Raw genomic sequence first — 16435 nt, 5'->3', positions numbered from 1 at the left:
ATCTCGAACTTTTCCTTAACCTCCACTTCCCTAATTGCAAAAGCTTAAAATACAAGGCACTGCACGCATCAACCTTTTCTTACATAAGCACACAATTCTGGAATACACTACCACGCAACTTGAAAGCGATCCACGAACTAACCAACTTCCGCAAACTATTGAAGACTAAATGATAAAATTTACTGTAAGGATCAAAACACATGAAGTCCACACCCACTATTCAGAAATACACCAATACATTCTCTTCTGAATTCTTATCCCCCGTAATGTTATCACTTTTATACCTTTACTTACAGAAAAATGTTATACTGAATGTTCTCTTGCTAATGTTCCATTACCCTATCAGTTTCCCGTTGTCTCTTTCCACTGTTCCATTGTTTTCTTCCTTTGTCCTATTCCCTAACGATACTTGACTCTGTCTTCACATAACTGTCACAATGTAATCCATTACTGAGTTGTAACAAATTGTACTTCCATCATTTACAATGTATTGTAAGCCACACTGAGCCCGCAAATAGGTGAGAAAATGTGGGATACAAATGCAATAAATAAAATAAATAAATAAATAAATAAATAAGAACAATGCCCAACATGGCCATGTTTCACCTATATGGCTGTGTTGGGGCAGCTGTTGACCAGATATAAACAGCAACAAGGAAGTAAGACAAAAAACAAGGATTTCTAGAGTTTAAAACATCTAGGACCTTTAATATAGTCACATTCAACCCTTCCAGGACCTAGATGGGTTGAATCTGTGACTACATTAAAGGTCCTAGATGTTTTAAACTCTGGAAATCCTTGTTGTATTTTGCCTCACTTCCTTGTTGCTGTTTACACGTCCATGAGGTTTTGAATTCTCTCTTCCTTTTGTGTTTTCTTCCGACCAGATATAAACCACATTAGTAGATCAAAACGCAATTAAATAGATAATAAAAATTAAAAATGACCAATTATAGTCATATCAAAAACAAGTACAATAATTAAAATCACTTAAAAGCATAAAAACGTCAATTAGAACCACTTACAGACATAAATGAGTGCTTAATCACCAGGACATTCCTAGGAACAGTAAGATGATGTGAAAAAGTCATACACATTTCCTTTTTGAAAAAAAAAAATGCACAATTCCTAAGACGGCAAAAATAATTATAGTTGATGCTAATGTCACAGCTCTTACTCTTAGGTGATAGAGGATTCACAAACAGTATTAATGGGCATGCAGAACAAACCTAAGATGCAATAGCATCTTAAAATCACATGATTATTTTCCCCCATAAGAATAAGGAGGGGTTTAGTAAGAGATGGCGTTATTCTACTTGGAATTCTCAACTTCTTGATGCAGATGAACAAAACACGATCATGTTGAAGAGGGTATTCATTAAGATAAGCTATTTTTGCTAAAACATATTTTGAAACACGATATCACAATGAAAGAATAACAGAAAGCACATTTTGTGTTAAGCACTCATATGAACTAATGGTGAGTTGTTGCCCAAAGGCTCTTACAAAAATATAAGCCAACAAGCTAAAGCCCATTTTATATTATATAAAAAATTTATTTTATGTTATTGATAAGCATTTGAACATTGGACCTTACATACTGCTATTGAATATAACAATCAGGTGTGCAGAAGAGCACAGTTATTTTTGTTTTTACAATAGTTTTTAACATAAAAACGATAAGTTTGGTCTTCTAAGACCCCATCACAATTTAAGTTAAATATAGGGCTGCACTTTAATCGTGGTGTTAACCACAATTAGGGGTCTGTTTATGAAGCAGCGCTAGCAGCTGTCCACGCACTAATGCTGACACGGCCCATTTAAAATGAATAGGTTGTATCAATACTATTTTGCTCCTTAGTCCTTTCATTTTTTCATTGCACAGATTTTCTCCTCATCAGAATCCAGTTTTAGAACATGACAAACAACCCAAACTCACCAAGACCCGCTCGCTCATATTCTGTCCAAAGACAAATTTGCTGCTCGACACCTCTCTGCTGTTTGTGGCATTCTCTAAACTGAAGAGAAATGTTCACATTAATACAATGGTACACCTACCAAACATACTGCTTTTTTTTTTTTCAGGAGAGAACAATTTAAGCCCAAAAATCATATGGTCAAATTTCTCTTCAAAATTTAGCTAACAAAAAAAAAAAAAAACCTCTATAAATCTGAATCTTGAGGCAGTTTTCAAATGAATCACTTGAGACAATGTTTGTGTGTACTTTTTACCCATTTACGCCACACTGTATAAATGAATGAGTACTCTTCCTTTAAAAGTTGCAAAGGTACCAACTACTTGCATCTCTTTTTAGTGCAGCAAATGTTCACTGGAAAACATGCATATCTGAAACTTCCATCTACAATTGTTCTTTCTGGAATCCACCTAAAATCATCCTAGTAAGCCTGTGAAAAGCATGTTTAGGTCATTTGGTTGATATTATAGTGGTTCACAAATACGCTTTTTAAAATATTTTTTGAGTAAAGTGGTGTGGTGGCCGTGTTTGTCCATTTTCAAAGATAACAAATAGAAATAAAACAAAACAAAGAAAATATGATACCTATTTTATTTGACTGATACATTTTTTCTACCCATTCAATGTAAGAAATTGAATGGGTAGAAGAAACACATTGCAAAAATGAGTGTTGAGTTTATAAAAGTGCATTTGCCATAAGATCTGTAAACAGTATTTTCTTATGTCGTGAATAAGTTAAACAGTTCAAATTATTCTTGTTTATAATTACTTGAGAACACAAGGCATGGGAAGAACATGCATATTTTTACCTAAAAACTTCTCTATTAACTTTGACAAGTCACTTTTTTTGAAACTTGACCTTCAATTCCCATCAGTACGAGAACATTCAAGCAGTCACAACATCCATCTCCTTCAAAGACCTCATCTCATAACCCCTTCACATTTTGAACACAGAATCATGCATATTTTAAGATCCTCTTCAGGACTGTAGTCTGAAATATGCATTTGAGATAGGAAATTCTGACGGAGTTAACAGAAAAAATGCTAGTAAGAAAATTCCTATCCACATACCATAATAGAGCAAAAGGAATTTATTGATTGCATGTCATGATAGTATTTCTACTGAATTCATAGGAAATCTGTTTATGATTTCAGATTAGTGAACATAACTCATCTGTGAGGACAACAGCATCATACTGTACAATCATTTTATCTGAGACAAAAAAGGGTGTAATTACAGAACCTGTGGTACATATGTTTATATTAAGAGACTTAATATACTGCCACTTCTAGAAAAGGTTGCAGCGATGTACAATAAAAAAGGATTAACAAACAATAAGAAAGGAACTCCAAAAAAAAATTAAAGTCATTCAAGCAGAACAGCAAATTATATATTTTTTCTTTCTTCTACCTCTCCGCAGGAAATCCAGGACTGTACACTAACCAGCTTATAATCGAAAGTGCTCACCGGCTATCTTCCAACACAAATCGGGAGATGGCCGGCGATTTCTTAAAAGCGGCGAAATCAGTATAATCGAAAGCGGCATTTTAGACAGCATTGCTGCTTCGCTGGCGAAAGTTCAAGGGGGCGTGTCGGTAGATTAGCGAAGGCGGGACATGGGTGGGCATGGGCGTGGCTACCAGATGGCCGGCTTTCGCCGATAATGGAAAAAAAAAAGCGGTGTTAAGCAGTATTTTGCCGGGTTTACTTGGTCCTTTTATTTTCACGACCAAGCCTCAAAAAGGTGCCCCAACTGACCAGATGACCACTGGAGGGAATGGGGGATGACCTCTCCATACTCCCCAAGTGTACACCAACCCCCTTCCATACTAAAAAATAAAACTAAAAACCTTTTTTGCCAGCCTCAAATGCCGTACCCACCTCCATGACAGCAGAACGTGTGCTATCCTCCGACAGCCTTTCCCTGGTTGCGATGTGGCTCTCGGGTGAGTGCGACACCTTTTCTGTTAGGTGTCCTGCAGAGTCACATTAGCAATGCATTGTGGTGGGTGTAGGGTACTGGGCTCTACTCCCATGGTGCTTTTCCCCCCTGCTAACCGGGTCAGAGTGTGCCCTGTTTTGTTTCCTGTTGTAGTCCATGCAGTAGTGGCCATTTTTGTAAGCCAGTTTTAGTTCCCTTTCCTGTGTTACCCACGTTAGAGAACGTAGTTCTTACCTTGAATGGTGCTGTAAGAGGGCATTGTACACCACTGTGCCAGCTCTGACCTACTGCTAATCTTAGTACCAGGGGACTCTGATCTGCAGTTAACTGTGAGTAAACGTGGTTATTTCACGAAAGGACTTTTTCAGAGAGATTAGTCTTCAGGTGTGAACTGGTGTGCCAAAGTTATACAGCAGCAATAAGTCCTAGAGGCTGTATGCAGGTCCCTGGAGCAATTTTAGTGGGTGCAGTACATTTGTGGGTAGTGGGTTTGGGGGGCTCAGCTCCCAAAGTAAGGGAGCTATGCACGTGGGAGCTTTTCTGAAGTCCACCGTAGTGACCCCTAGGGTGGCTGGTTGGTGTCCTGGCATGTCAGATCCTACATTGTAAACATCTCCAACCAACATCAGCCTCATGGACCTCTGAGTGTGGGGTACCACAGGGATCACCAACATCACCAATACTGTTCAATGTAATAATGGTGCCACGCGGGGAAAAAAAAACTGGAACTAATGGGTTTCACCCATTTATATATGCAGATGATGTCACCATATTCATACCTTTTCAAATCAATATCACAAACATACAGGACAAAATAAAAAAAAGACTGGACCTCATGGAAGAATGGGCAACAACTTTCAGACTCAAACTGAACAGAAAAAAACAAATTCCTAGTACTATCCAGCCCATACCACCACATATCCTACCAAAAATTCACAATCAACTAAACTTAACACACCAAAACACAACTTAAAATACTAGGAATCATTTTCGACAAACATCTAACACTGGACAATCAAATATCAGCAGTAACATCAAAATGCTTCAGAACACTATAGAAACTGAGAAGAATAAGAGACTATTTCCCTAGACAATCTTTCCGGATACTGGTCCAATCAACGATACTAGCACAACTAGACTACTACAATGCAGCAAATGTAGGGTACAAGGAAAGCACACTAAAATCCATGCAACCAGTCCAAAACACAGCAGCTAGACTGATTTTCAAGAAATCGAAATACGAAAGAGCAACTCCACTGCACGAAACACTACACTGGTTACCAGTCAGAGCAAGAATATTTTTCAAAGTGAGCACCCTAATCTTCAAGATACTATTTGGAATGGCGCCCGAATATATGCTTAATGTGACTGAACTATCCTCAAAAAATGCCAGCCCAGTAAATGGAAACTACCTACTCCTACCTAACTCCAAAAACACCATCTACAAAACTATCTACTTGGCAGGATTTAGCTACCAGGAACTCGACACCAAAACCATAAGAAGAATCACAAATCTCCTCCAATTCAGAAAAGAAATGAAAACCTACCTCTTGAAATATTCTACAGCTAATCACAAAGACATTGTTGCCTTCCTTTCATATCTGCCTCTTCAAAAACTATATGAGCAAACATCACTAAAGCTCCACAACTGAACACAAAAGCTACCACTACCTTTTCCTTCTTAAATCTATCTCTTCAAAAACTCTATGAATAACCACATGGACTATAGATGCCCTCTCCACATTGCACAACAGAATTGTAACTCCACCAAAATGTAAATTGTAAGCCAATTTGAACTGAAATTTGTTTCTGGATAATAGTGGGATACAAGAATGCATAAATAAATAAATTATGATATAATCAAGTACTACATCACTTCCTGTTGCCTAAGTAAGGCTCTAAAACAGCATTTGTATAATGAATGCTGAAAAGGATTTTGTAAAACTGAGAAAACCCACAACATTTGCATAATGAATGCTGAAGATAATTTTGTAAAACTGGGAAACCCAAAACTACTGACTTAGGAATGGAAACATATAACTCAGTGTGTCATCCACACAGAAGTATAATTTATGTGCACTATAACACTGAACCCATTAATTTCTTTACTTTGTCTAGAAGCAATTATTAAAGGCTCTAGAATTAAAGCGAAGGTAAGAACATCCCTGTCTAGCATCTCTGCCTAAAACAAAAATTAAACTGAAAACTACCATTCATCAATAACCTTGCTCTAGAGACTGCACAGTATGCCCATCATTTCCACAGATGTTCCAAATCCAAATCAAATTAAACCCTGGAATAAATAGTCTCACCTTACTCGATCAAAAAGGCTGAAATAAAATTGCTAAAGGCTGACCACCTCCTCTTTAGCTACGTGCAGGATGCTCGAGAATAGCCCTGCATCATTAATCATCATTTTTATTCTTTAATTATGTATGTAGTTTGTTCTCTGCTTAGAATATTAAGATAACATAGAATATACATTTTTAAAATAAATTTTTCCACGACTTTCCTTAATTTCAGAGCTAACATTTTATAATTAAATTTTATATTCCACATTAATAAATTACAGCTGTAATTTATGCAAGCAGTGGGTCAATCTGGCATCTCCAATACCCTGTTCTATAATTCTGCAGTTTTACTCTTGAACATAAAATAGTTTAAGTTTGGGTAGTAGCTTCTACTGAGGGCACAACAAAATTCCACCACAAACCAAACAGTCCCAGTGATGTTATTTGTTAATTTCCTGCATTTTTTCACATTAATATCCACAATACTACATATACTTTCTCATCAATACAGACTGGAATAGTACTCCATATATTTTTGGGTGATGATGACAGAGTGTATATCATGTCACTGGGAAACAAGTATCCTAAACAAGAGAAGTTATCTCCAGTCAAGTATAGGAAGACAATTTGGGTTTAGTCTATTCCATCATACTCAGGGTAGACTCCTGGGACCCTGCTGGGGTGGTTGTAGTCCGGGGTACAGGCTATGCAAGGGGTGGCTGGGATAGACTGACCCAGTTCTGAATGGCATTGGAGTGGATTAGTATCGTGAGAGAAACTGTGGTGTTGACCTCACCAGTGATCTGCATATTCATTTGTATTCATTTGCATACTGAAAATCACCAAGAGTTTGGACTACTTGGAAGCCCTAAGAGAGGGGTAACTGGACCCAGTGGCTATTAGGGCCTGGAGTGGAGAACTGAAACCCCTGGACCTATTTGGGGTGAACTGAAGGAGTATTTCTAGAAGCAAAATACTTTCACCTTGAGTAAGAACAGGACCTAAGAGGACCCATGGGATCAGAAGTACCAGAAAAGCAGAGTCTGAACTTTCTGGAGGTTTGGATTTTGGCTTGCATTTCGGGAAGCAGTGCTCTTGGATTTTGGCTGCTTTTCGGCAAGCAGTGCTCTTGGATTTTGGCTGCTTTTCGGCAAGCAGTGCTTCTGGATTTCGGCAAAAGGTGCCTTTGAAATTAGGCTTGTATTTCAGCAACTGTGTTAAATGTGAAACCCTCAGCCTACACTGTTGGGTAGGTGGTGTGGTTTCACAATGATCTTATCTTTATAAAATCAACTGTACAGACTGCATTCTTTCCTGGTTACTTCCTGCTTTTACAGATTTTGCTGTAGCCACTTAGCTTTCTATATGTAAACTGATCTGCCTGCTTGTTGATAGTTTTCCAGATGTATTTATCTATTAGGATTTATTTACCACCTTTTTGAAGGAATTCACTCATGGCGGTATACAGCAAGAATAAGTCAAACATAAGCAGTAGACAATTACAACAGTAAAAATATTCAAACAACAATACAAAGTTTGTATCAAGGTTATCATCTTTGGTTGTATCTAACACTGGAACCTCAAGTCTCAATAAATTGGTAAATTTATTATGATGCCACTAGTAGTATCTAGTTGTACTGCTATACACAACCATGGGTACACTTCTGGAAGTTCCTTCCTATTGATGTATTTGTTCTCTATATATTTATCTTTCCAAATTGTACAGTCTTCTTCCTTTAGCTTATTCTTTCCATCACTAAAAGTAATAAGCACTTCTCTATGGACTGCATAATAATATTAAAAGTGTTTTCTAACATTGTTGTGCACAATTTGCTGCAGGGCCTATTGCATAAAATGTTAGCAAATGATCACATAAATGGAAAACAAATCTCAACTACATTGTTAAACTACAAAATCTAGACACACCTAGAGTAGTGCCAACTGGCTTGGCAAGACTTACATTCTCCCTGCACAACTGGATGTTACAATCAGGGGCGGCCTAAGGAAATGTGCTGCCTGAGGCGAGAGATTACATAGAACCTCCCCTCCCCCCCCCCCCCCCCCCCGGTACAAAGAATGTATATGTATGGGGGGGAGGGGTTCCTCTTCAGAGCTACAATCATAGAATACAAACAGATGTTTGTTTTCTATAACTAAATCATGAAACTACAAATAGAGAAAATAATGGCAGATAAGGACCACATGGCCCATCTAGTCTGTCCATCCATTCCTCTACCTCAGAGATCCAAAATGCTTGACCCATGCCTTCTTGAATTCAAAACACAAGCTTTATTTTCACTACCTCTGCCAGAAAGCAGTTCCATGCTTCCACCACCTTTTACATAAAGAGTATTTCCTTAGAGTACTCCTGAGTATATCCCCTTTCACCTTCATCATATGTCCCCCTCCCCTCTGGCACCTTTTTTCCAAAGCATACATATTGAGATCTATAGGTCTTTCCCTATATGGTTTATGACAAAGGCCAATGACCATTTTAGTATTTGCTCTCTATTTATATCTTTTTGCAAGTGCAAGTCTTCACTGTTGCATATAGCACTCTAAATGGAGTCTTAGAATGTTAAAAAGAACCAGCTACTGGTAACGTTCTTTTACTAGTAGTAAGCTGCAGGGATTGCTAAGAACCAGATCAAGCAGAACACTGGTAGTTGTGCACTGCTGGGATTAGTTCTTGATCTGGTTCTTTTTAACATTTTTGTGAGTGATATTGCTAAGGGCTGTGTCTGGCAAGGTTAAACTCTTTGCAAATGATACCAAAATCTGCAATAGAATAGATAATGCTAACATAGTAACATAGTAGATGACAGCAGAAAAAGACCTGCACGGTCCATCCAGTCTGCCCAAGAAATGTGCCACTTTTTGTGCATACCTTGATTTGTACCTGTCTTTTTCAGGGCACAGACCGTACAAGTCTGCCCAGCACTATCTCCGCCTCCCAACCACCAGCCCCGTCTCCCACTACCAGCTCTGTTATCCAATCTCGGCTAAGCTCCTGAGGATCCATTTCTTCTGAACAGGATTCTTGACATTTAGCCACCCAGTCTCCAAGTCTCGTAAGGTCCTTCTGTAATTTTTCACAATCCTGTTGCGAGTTAACGACTTTGAATAACTTTGTGTCATCAGCAAATTTAATTACCTCGCTAGTTACTCCCATCTCTAAATCATTTATAAATATATTAAAAAGCAGCGGTCCTAGCACAGACACCTGAGGAACCCCACTAACTACCCTTCTCCATTGTGAATACTGCCCATTTAACCCCACTCTCTGTTTCCTATCCTTCAACCAGTTTTTAATCCACAATAGGACATTTCCTCCAATTTCCTCTGTAGCCTTTCATGAGGTACCTTGTCAAACGCCTTTTGAAAATCCAGATACACAATATCAACCGGCTCCCCTTTGTCCACATGTTTGTTTACTCCTTCAAAGAATTGAAATAAATTGGTCAGGCAAGATTTCCCCAAACAAAAGCCGTGCTGACTCGGTCTCAGTAATCCATGTCCTTGGATGTGCTCTGTAATTTTGTTTTTAATAATAACCTCTACCATTTTCCCCAGCACCGACGTCAGACTCACCGGTCTATAATTTCCCGGATCTCCTCTGTAACCTTTTTTAAAAAATCGGCTTTACATTGGCCACCCTCCAATCTTCCAGTACCATGCTCGATTTTAAGGATAAATTGCATATCACTAACAGTAGCTCCCCAAGTTCATTTTTCAGTTCTATCAGTTCTATCATCTGGTCCAGGAGATTTGCTACTCTTCAGTTTGCTGAACTGCCCCATTAGGTCCTCCAGGTTTACCGTGAAGTCAGTAAGTTTCTCAGACTCGTCCGCTTGAAATACCATTTCCGACACCGGTATCCCACCCAAATCTTCCTCGGTGAAGACCGAAGCAAAGAATTTATTCAATCTCTCCGCTACGTCTTTATCTTCTTTGACGCCCCTTTTACCTCTTGGCCATCCAGCGGCCCAACCGATTCTTTTGCCGGCTTCCTGCTTTTAATATACCGGAAAAAAAATTTGCTATGTTTTTTTGCCTCTAATGCTATCTTTTTTTCGTATCTTGGCCTTCTTTATCTGCGTCTTGCATTTGCTTTAACACTCCTTATGCTGCTGCTTCTTGTTATTTTCAGACGGTTCCTTCTTCCACTTTCTGAAGGTGTTTCTTTTAGCCCTAATAGCTTCCTTCACCTCACTTTTCAACCATGCCAGCTGTCTTTTGGACTTCCGTCTTTCTTTTCTAATTCGCGGAATATGTTTGGCCTGGGCCTCCAGGATGGTATTTTTGAACAGTGTCCATGCCTGTTGTACACTTTTTACTCTCTCAGTTGCCCCCCTAAGTAACGGTGTGGATAGCATGGGAAAGGGTCCTAGCCAAGTTTGAAGAATGATCTAAAATACATAAACCACAGATTATATATCTAATATGCACATAAAACTAATTGAACAACCTGATGGCCTCAAGCCTTACCGGGTTGAACCCTCTGGTGCTGACTGCCACCAGGGTCTAACACTGATATTTATCAGAAACCTACAGATGTGAACAAATTCATTAATTACTCTAGTTGCTATGGCACATCACTTAAGTCAAATCTACCCTTTAGTCAGTTTTTACGTTTAAAACGGTTATGTTCCAATTCACGTATCTATCACACAAGATTAAATGATATGATGAAACGTTTTCAGGATAAGGGCTACCCTCTAAGTGGAAGAGGGTTAACAAAAAGCATCCAGATTCACAAGAGAGGATCTATTGAAACCCATGGGCAAAAAGAAAATTGCTAAAAAGCTCGTATGCACTCTTCCTTTTACACACGTCTAATCTCATTGTGAAAGTCACGAGAAAACATTGGCATGTAATACAGAGTTTAGAACCATTTAACGATAAAGAACTGATGGTGGTATATAAACGGGAGAGAAATCTTAGGGATTTGTTTGTCCCCTCTGCATTGCCAAATGTGATAACATCAGAAAGGAATTTACCTATAGGCCATTACCCATGTGGTTCTTGCTCTGTCTGTGCACTGAATATGAAAACTAAGCTTTTTAACATACCATCCTCAGGAAAGCAACAGGTTTTGAAACATATTTCTAATTGTAAAACTAAATGTGATTTATGCAGCAGTTTGCCCCTGCGGACTAGCATACATAGGCTAGACGAAAAGGAAATTTAATGATAGATTAATCGAACATAGGAGTGCATTGAAAAGGAAATTTACAAGATAAGCCATTAGTGGAACATTCAGTCAATGCAGGGCATAACTTTGAAGACTTCCATTTCTGTGTTATTTTTGTGTTTAAAAATCATTGGAGAGGAGGACCTGTTGATAACCAGTTATAACGTAAAGAACAGCAATTTATTTTTTAAATGGAAACTTTACATCCTGTAGGGTTAAATATGGAGGAAGATTTTCCTGTCTTTCTTTAAGCTGTAAAAGTACGAATATGAGATTACCTGTTTTTGTGGCCGTTTTTCAATTTCACATTTTATTCATTTATTTCACATTTTATATTTTTGCCACGGACGATTAGCTGTGTGACTGTTGGTTTTTTATTATTTCCTATTTTTAAAATTTATTTTGCTTAATTTCACCCACTCATTTTTGCATCATTCGACATTTGACTAATATCATAATAAAGTATCAAACTGAGAATAAGATGGCATTTTATTTTTTATATATTTTTTAAATAAGACATATCTTTATAACACTATTATTAATATAATTATATTCAAGTGTTTTTGAAACTATATTGTTTTATAAAAATGTTTTAACATCGCCATTAGATTTTATTATATACATTTTATGTCATTAATCATTAATCCACTTATTGTCAAATAATCTGAATATATTTGTTGCTTTCTTATAAAAATGACATTTTCTCAATATTATATAAATTCTAGTTCCTAATCATTTGTATACATTCAAAATCTGGTTACATATATTCCATTATTATTATTATAATAACAATTACTTTTTACTATATATATATACATTTTGATAGCACTAAGATGGTATCACTTCTTTTTCAAGATCTGACTACAGTACTATGGTTCTTAAAAAAAAGATACTAATTGAATACATACAAGATATTTTATTTTGTTTTTTGGATTGTCATTTACCTACACTCAATACTGTATTTCGTCACAATATGTATTTCCGGTTTATAACTTTTATATGGGACAAGTTTATTAATTATTAACCACTAATCCCTTTTATTATATGATGCCATCATTTATGGGTTAAGTGCGCCCAATGGCATCTAATATTGCTAACTTATAAATTTATTTATTCCAGTAATCATTTTGAATTTATGTTATAACATTGCTTGAGCTAGTATAACTTTTCCTTCAAATGTGTGTGAGCAATTTTCGTTGACCCATTATGAATATGTATGAGGTCAGGCTGACGTCTGTCTGCCGTCATTTGGGTCCATTACACTTTTCTCTACATTATTAAGTTTGCGATATTTGTGTTCACGTTTTGAATTTGAATTTTTATTCCCCACCTTTTTACTTTTATTTTCTGTTTTTTGGCACTATTTTTTCAACTTTGACCTTGTGTGTGTATATAAGTAGAGAGTCTACGCATATCAGCTGTTTTTTTTTCCAGTGACAGTGAAAGGAGTTCGCTCATGTTACTCTACTAGCTACCAGGTTAGGTTTTATTACCTTTTGAGTCACGTTTGAAGCACTGCACATTTTTTGAGTTTACTTTACAGCATCATTTACTTTATAGGATTTCATTTCTGCAATATTATCTGTGCTAGTTTTTTCAACGAGGACATGTAACAGTAAGTCCACCACACACTCATCTGCAGCTAGCAGCTTGTTGTGTGATTCAAATACTTTTTGATCTATTTGTTTAATTATTTTTTGTAGCATCCTACATACTTGTTTGCCAGTTAAATCCACAAGATAGATACGTGTCTTATTCTTACTTGCTTGACGCATAGTACGTTTTGTTCCTATGTTCACTATGTAGATACGTTTTAACTGTTGGGATATTATCTGAAATTCGCTATGCTGAATTTTGATGATCATTATTGTCAATATTATTTTTATGTGACATTGTTTTTATTTTTAGCTTTAGTTGAGTTTTAATGCAGTACGTAATGTGTATTTTAATATGTCATGTTGTGGTTATTTGAATATTTATTATTGTTTTTATTATTTTAACTGTTTTTTGATTGTGCATTATGTCTGTTTTTTTTATTATTTCATGGTTTGCAATTATTTCATTGTTTTTATATAATTTATTGGTTTGTAGCCCCTGAGGCAGCCCCTTTTGGGCGAAACATGACCAGTATCGGGCGATGTAAGGAGATTGCTATTGCATGATTAAAAGTCCATATATCTATTACTGATCTGCTTTCATCTTTACCATCTTGGAGTTTGCAGATCGATTGCCTTTCTATTTTTTGGATTCCTTCTTCACAAATGCATCAAAAGGGGCTCGGTGTTATCAGCAGGGGCTAACAGTGTATGCAGCGGCCAGTGGCAGAAAAACTATATTCAATACCTGCAGAGGCCTTAAAGCAAACTGGGGGGGGGGGGGGGGGGGGGGGGGAGGAAACACTCAGACAAGCCAGTTCTAACCCCAGCTCCCATCCAGATTTACACTTAAGTTATAGATTCACCCAATTTAGTAACAAATCTGTCCATATGACGTTCTTGAAGTAAGAAAATGCAAAATTGTGATGTCTACCAGTCAAAGCCATCAAGAAAATAGTGGGAAAGAGTGATTCAGGAAAAAAGCTGCAGCATAACCTGCTTCTCTCACTGCATCAAGTGATCTCCTCTACTTCTCTCTCTATCTATATATATAAAAGGCACCTCCAACGTTCCAATGAAGCCTCAAGCCGGATGAGGCGCCCGAGATATCCGGTTTGGCCTGCAGTCACTGTAGCTCCGCCCTCACGTCAAAACGCGATGACGTCGAGGGCGGGGCAGCGAAGGCACAACGCACGAGTTCCAGAGATTCAGCAGCGGGGAGAGCGCTGCGAACTTTCATCACAAACTCGCAACCAAGGAAGGGACGGGGGGGGGGGGGGGGGGGGCTGGAACTCGGGAGGATGGGGGGGGGGGGGGGGGGAGTATCTTGCTAGCGCCTGTTTCATTTTTTTCCGAAACAGGCATTTCTTACTAGTATATATATGTTTTACTATTGTTAACCCGTCTGAAGTGCTCCTCAGAGGGCAGTATATCAAATTATAATAAACTCGAAACTAATTTTAAAAAGTCAAGGAAATAATCAAGAATGCAGACAATCCTAAGAGTTAACACGTACCAGCTCCATGGGGAGCCAGATCAGACATCATTAGAAAACAAACAGAAAAACGTACGTTTCAAGTGGCTAGGTGAAACACTGGAATAAATTATCTTACATTTTATGAAATGTTTTTGCTCCATGTTTTGTCACATATTATGCTGCTTTTTTTTTTTTTATTCTTTCCTACCCAATGGAAGCTGGACAGAATTATACACTAAGGGTCCAGAATGTATCTGTGTGGGGGCAAAATAACTCAGGACTCTACCTAGGCTGGCAACTGCTTGACTGCTCACAGTCAATTCTGTGGACTCACTGATCAAAGGGTCCACTCTTCCTTTAACAAGATAATATGGACTAGAAAGCTGTTTACCCTGTTATGTGATCTGCTGATTTGAGCAAAACTACAAAATCGCTCAAGAAGAATGTCTCCCTTAAATTACTGTACTAAAGCCCTACGAACATAACTAAACTATAATACCTACCCTGTTTCAGGAAAAGAATAAAAGATAAAAGACATGGGAAATCCAAGATGTTAGCCACATGCTGAATGAAGTCTGTCTGCACCTAGACACTACCTCCAAGTTTTGCAGGTTGTTGTACTGCTTCTTTCCGGGATGGGCAAGATCAAGGCAAGGAATTTGGCTCAGTTCTCTCAGCTGATGGTATAAGCAGCTTGTAGCCTGATGGATGCCATTGCTGGAAGGGCAGAGGATCCAATAGGAGGACTGGGAAGTAGCCCACTTGAGTGCGGCTCATGAAATGAGACATACCAAGTGCTCCAATGGGCCAGATGTAAACTAAGCCCTGAAGTGAAGTGTTCTAGAGAGTTTGCTGATCCTGGTGGGTGCAGCACACTAAATAGAAGCAGCAGCACCAACTGCAAAACAGAGGTCATAAGAACATAAGAGTAGCCAAACTGGGTCAGACCAATGGTCCATCTAGCCCAGTATCCTGTTTCCAAACAGTGGCTAAGCCAGGTCACAAGTACCTAGCTGAAACCCAATTAGCAACATTCCATGCTACCAATCTTGGGGCAAGCGGTTGCATTCCCATGTCTGTCTCAATAGCAAACTATGTCCTTTTCCTCCAGGAACTTGTCCAAACCTTTTTAAAACCCAGATACACTAACCGCTGTTACTACATCTTCCAACAAAGTTTCAGAGCTAAACTATTCATTGAGTGAAAAAATATTTCCTCCTATTTGTTTTAAAAGTATTTCCATGTAACCTCCTTGAGTGTCCCCTAGTCTTTGTACTTTGGGAATCAGTAAAAAAAAAAAAAATCTATTTACTTCCACTCATTCTACACCATTCAGGATTTTGTAGACCTCAATCGTATCTCCCCTCAACTGCTGAAGAACACTAACCTCTTTAGCCTTTCCTCATATGACAGGAGTTCCATCTCCTTTGTCATTTCAGTCGCACTTATTTGAACATTTTCTAATTCTGCTATAATGAACTGAACGCAATACTCAAGGTGCGGTCGCACCACAGAGCGATACAAAAGTATTACAGTATTTTCAGTCTTATTCACCATCCTTTTCCTAATAATTCCTAGCATCCTGTTTGCTTTTTTGGCTACCGCTGCACACTGAGTAAACGATTTCAGCAAATTATCTACAACGAAACCTAGATGTTTTTCTTGAGTGCTGACCCCCATGGTGGGCCCTAGCATCAGGTAACTATGATTCAGATTATTCTTTCCAGTGTCAACACCTTCCAATTTCATAAGGTCTTCCTGCAATATTTCACAATCTTCACGTGTTTTAACAACCTTGAATAGTTGTGTATCATCTGCAAATTTAGTCACCTCACCCATAGCTCCAACTTCCATTTTATAAATATGTTAAATAGCACCGGTCCCACCCTCCTCTATTGAAAGAATTGACCATTTAACCCTACCCTCTCTTTTCTGTCCAATAACCAATTCCTAATCCAC

General features: G+C 38.0%; 1 protein-coding gene across 1 annotated transcript in view; it reads right to left on the bottom strand.

The window, feature by feature from the left end:
- The window catches only part of RANBP3 (RAN binding protein 3), a 316713-nt gene that overhangs the window by 106787 nt on the left and 193491 nt on the right, over positions 1 to 16435 (bottom strand). Inside the window, exon 11 of the mRNA XM_030219670.1 lies at positions 1940 to 2018. Coding sequence (XP_030075530.1) covers positions 1940 to 2018 — 79 coding nt within the window. The remainder of the gene's footprint in view (positions 1 to 1939; positions 2019 to 16435) is intronic.

The sequence above is a fragment of the Microcaecilia unicolor genome, chromosome 11 (genome assembly GCF_901765095.1).
Source record: "Microcaecilia unicolor chromosome 11, aMicUni1.1, whole genome shotgun sequence".
NCBI lineage: Eukaryota > Metazoa > Chordata > Amphibia > Gymnophiona > Siphonopidae > Microcaecilia > Microcaecilia unicolor.
Note: the sequence above shows the minus strand (reverse complement) of the source record. Positions and strands in the feature narration are given on the sequence as shown.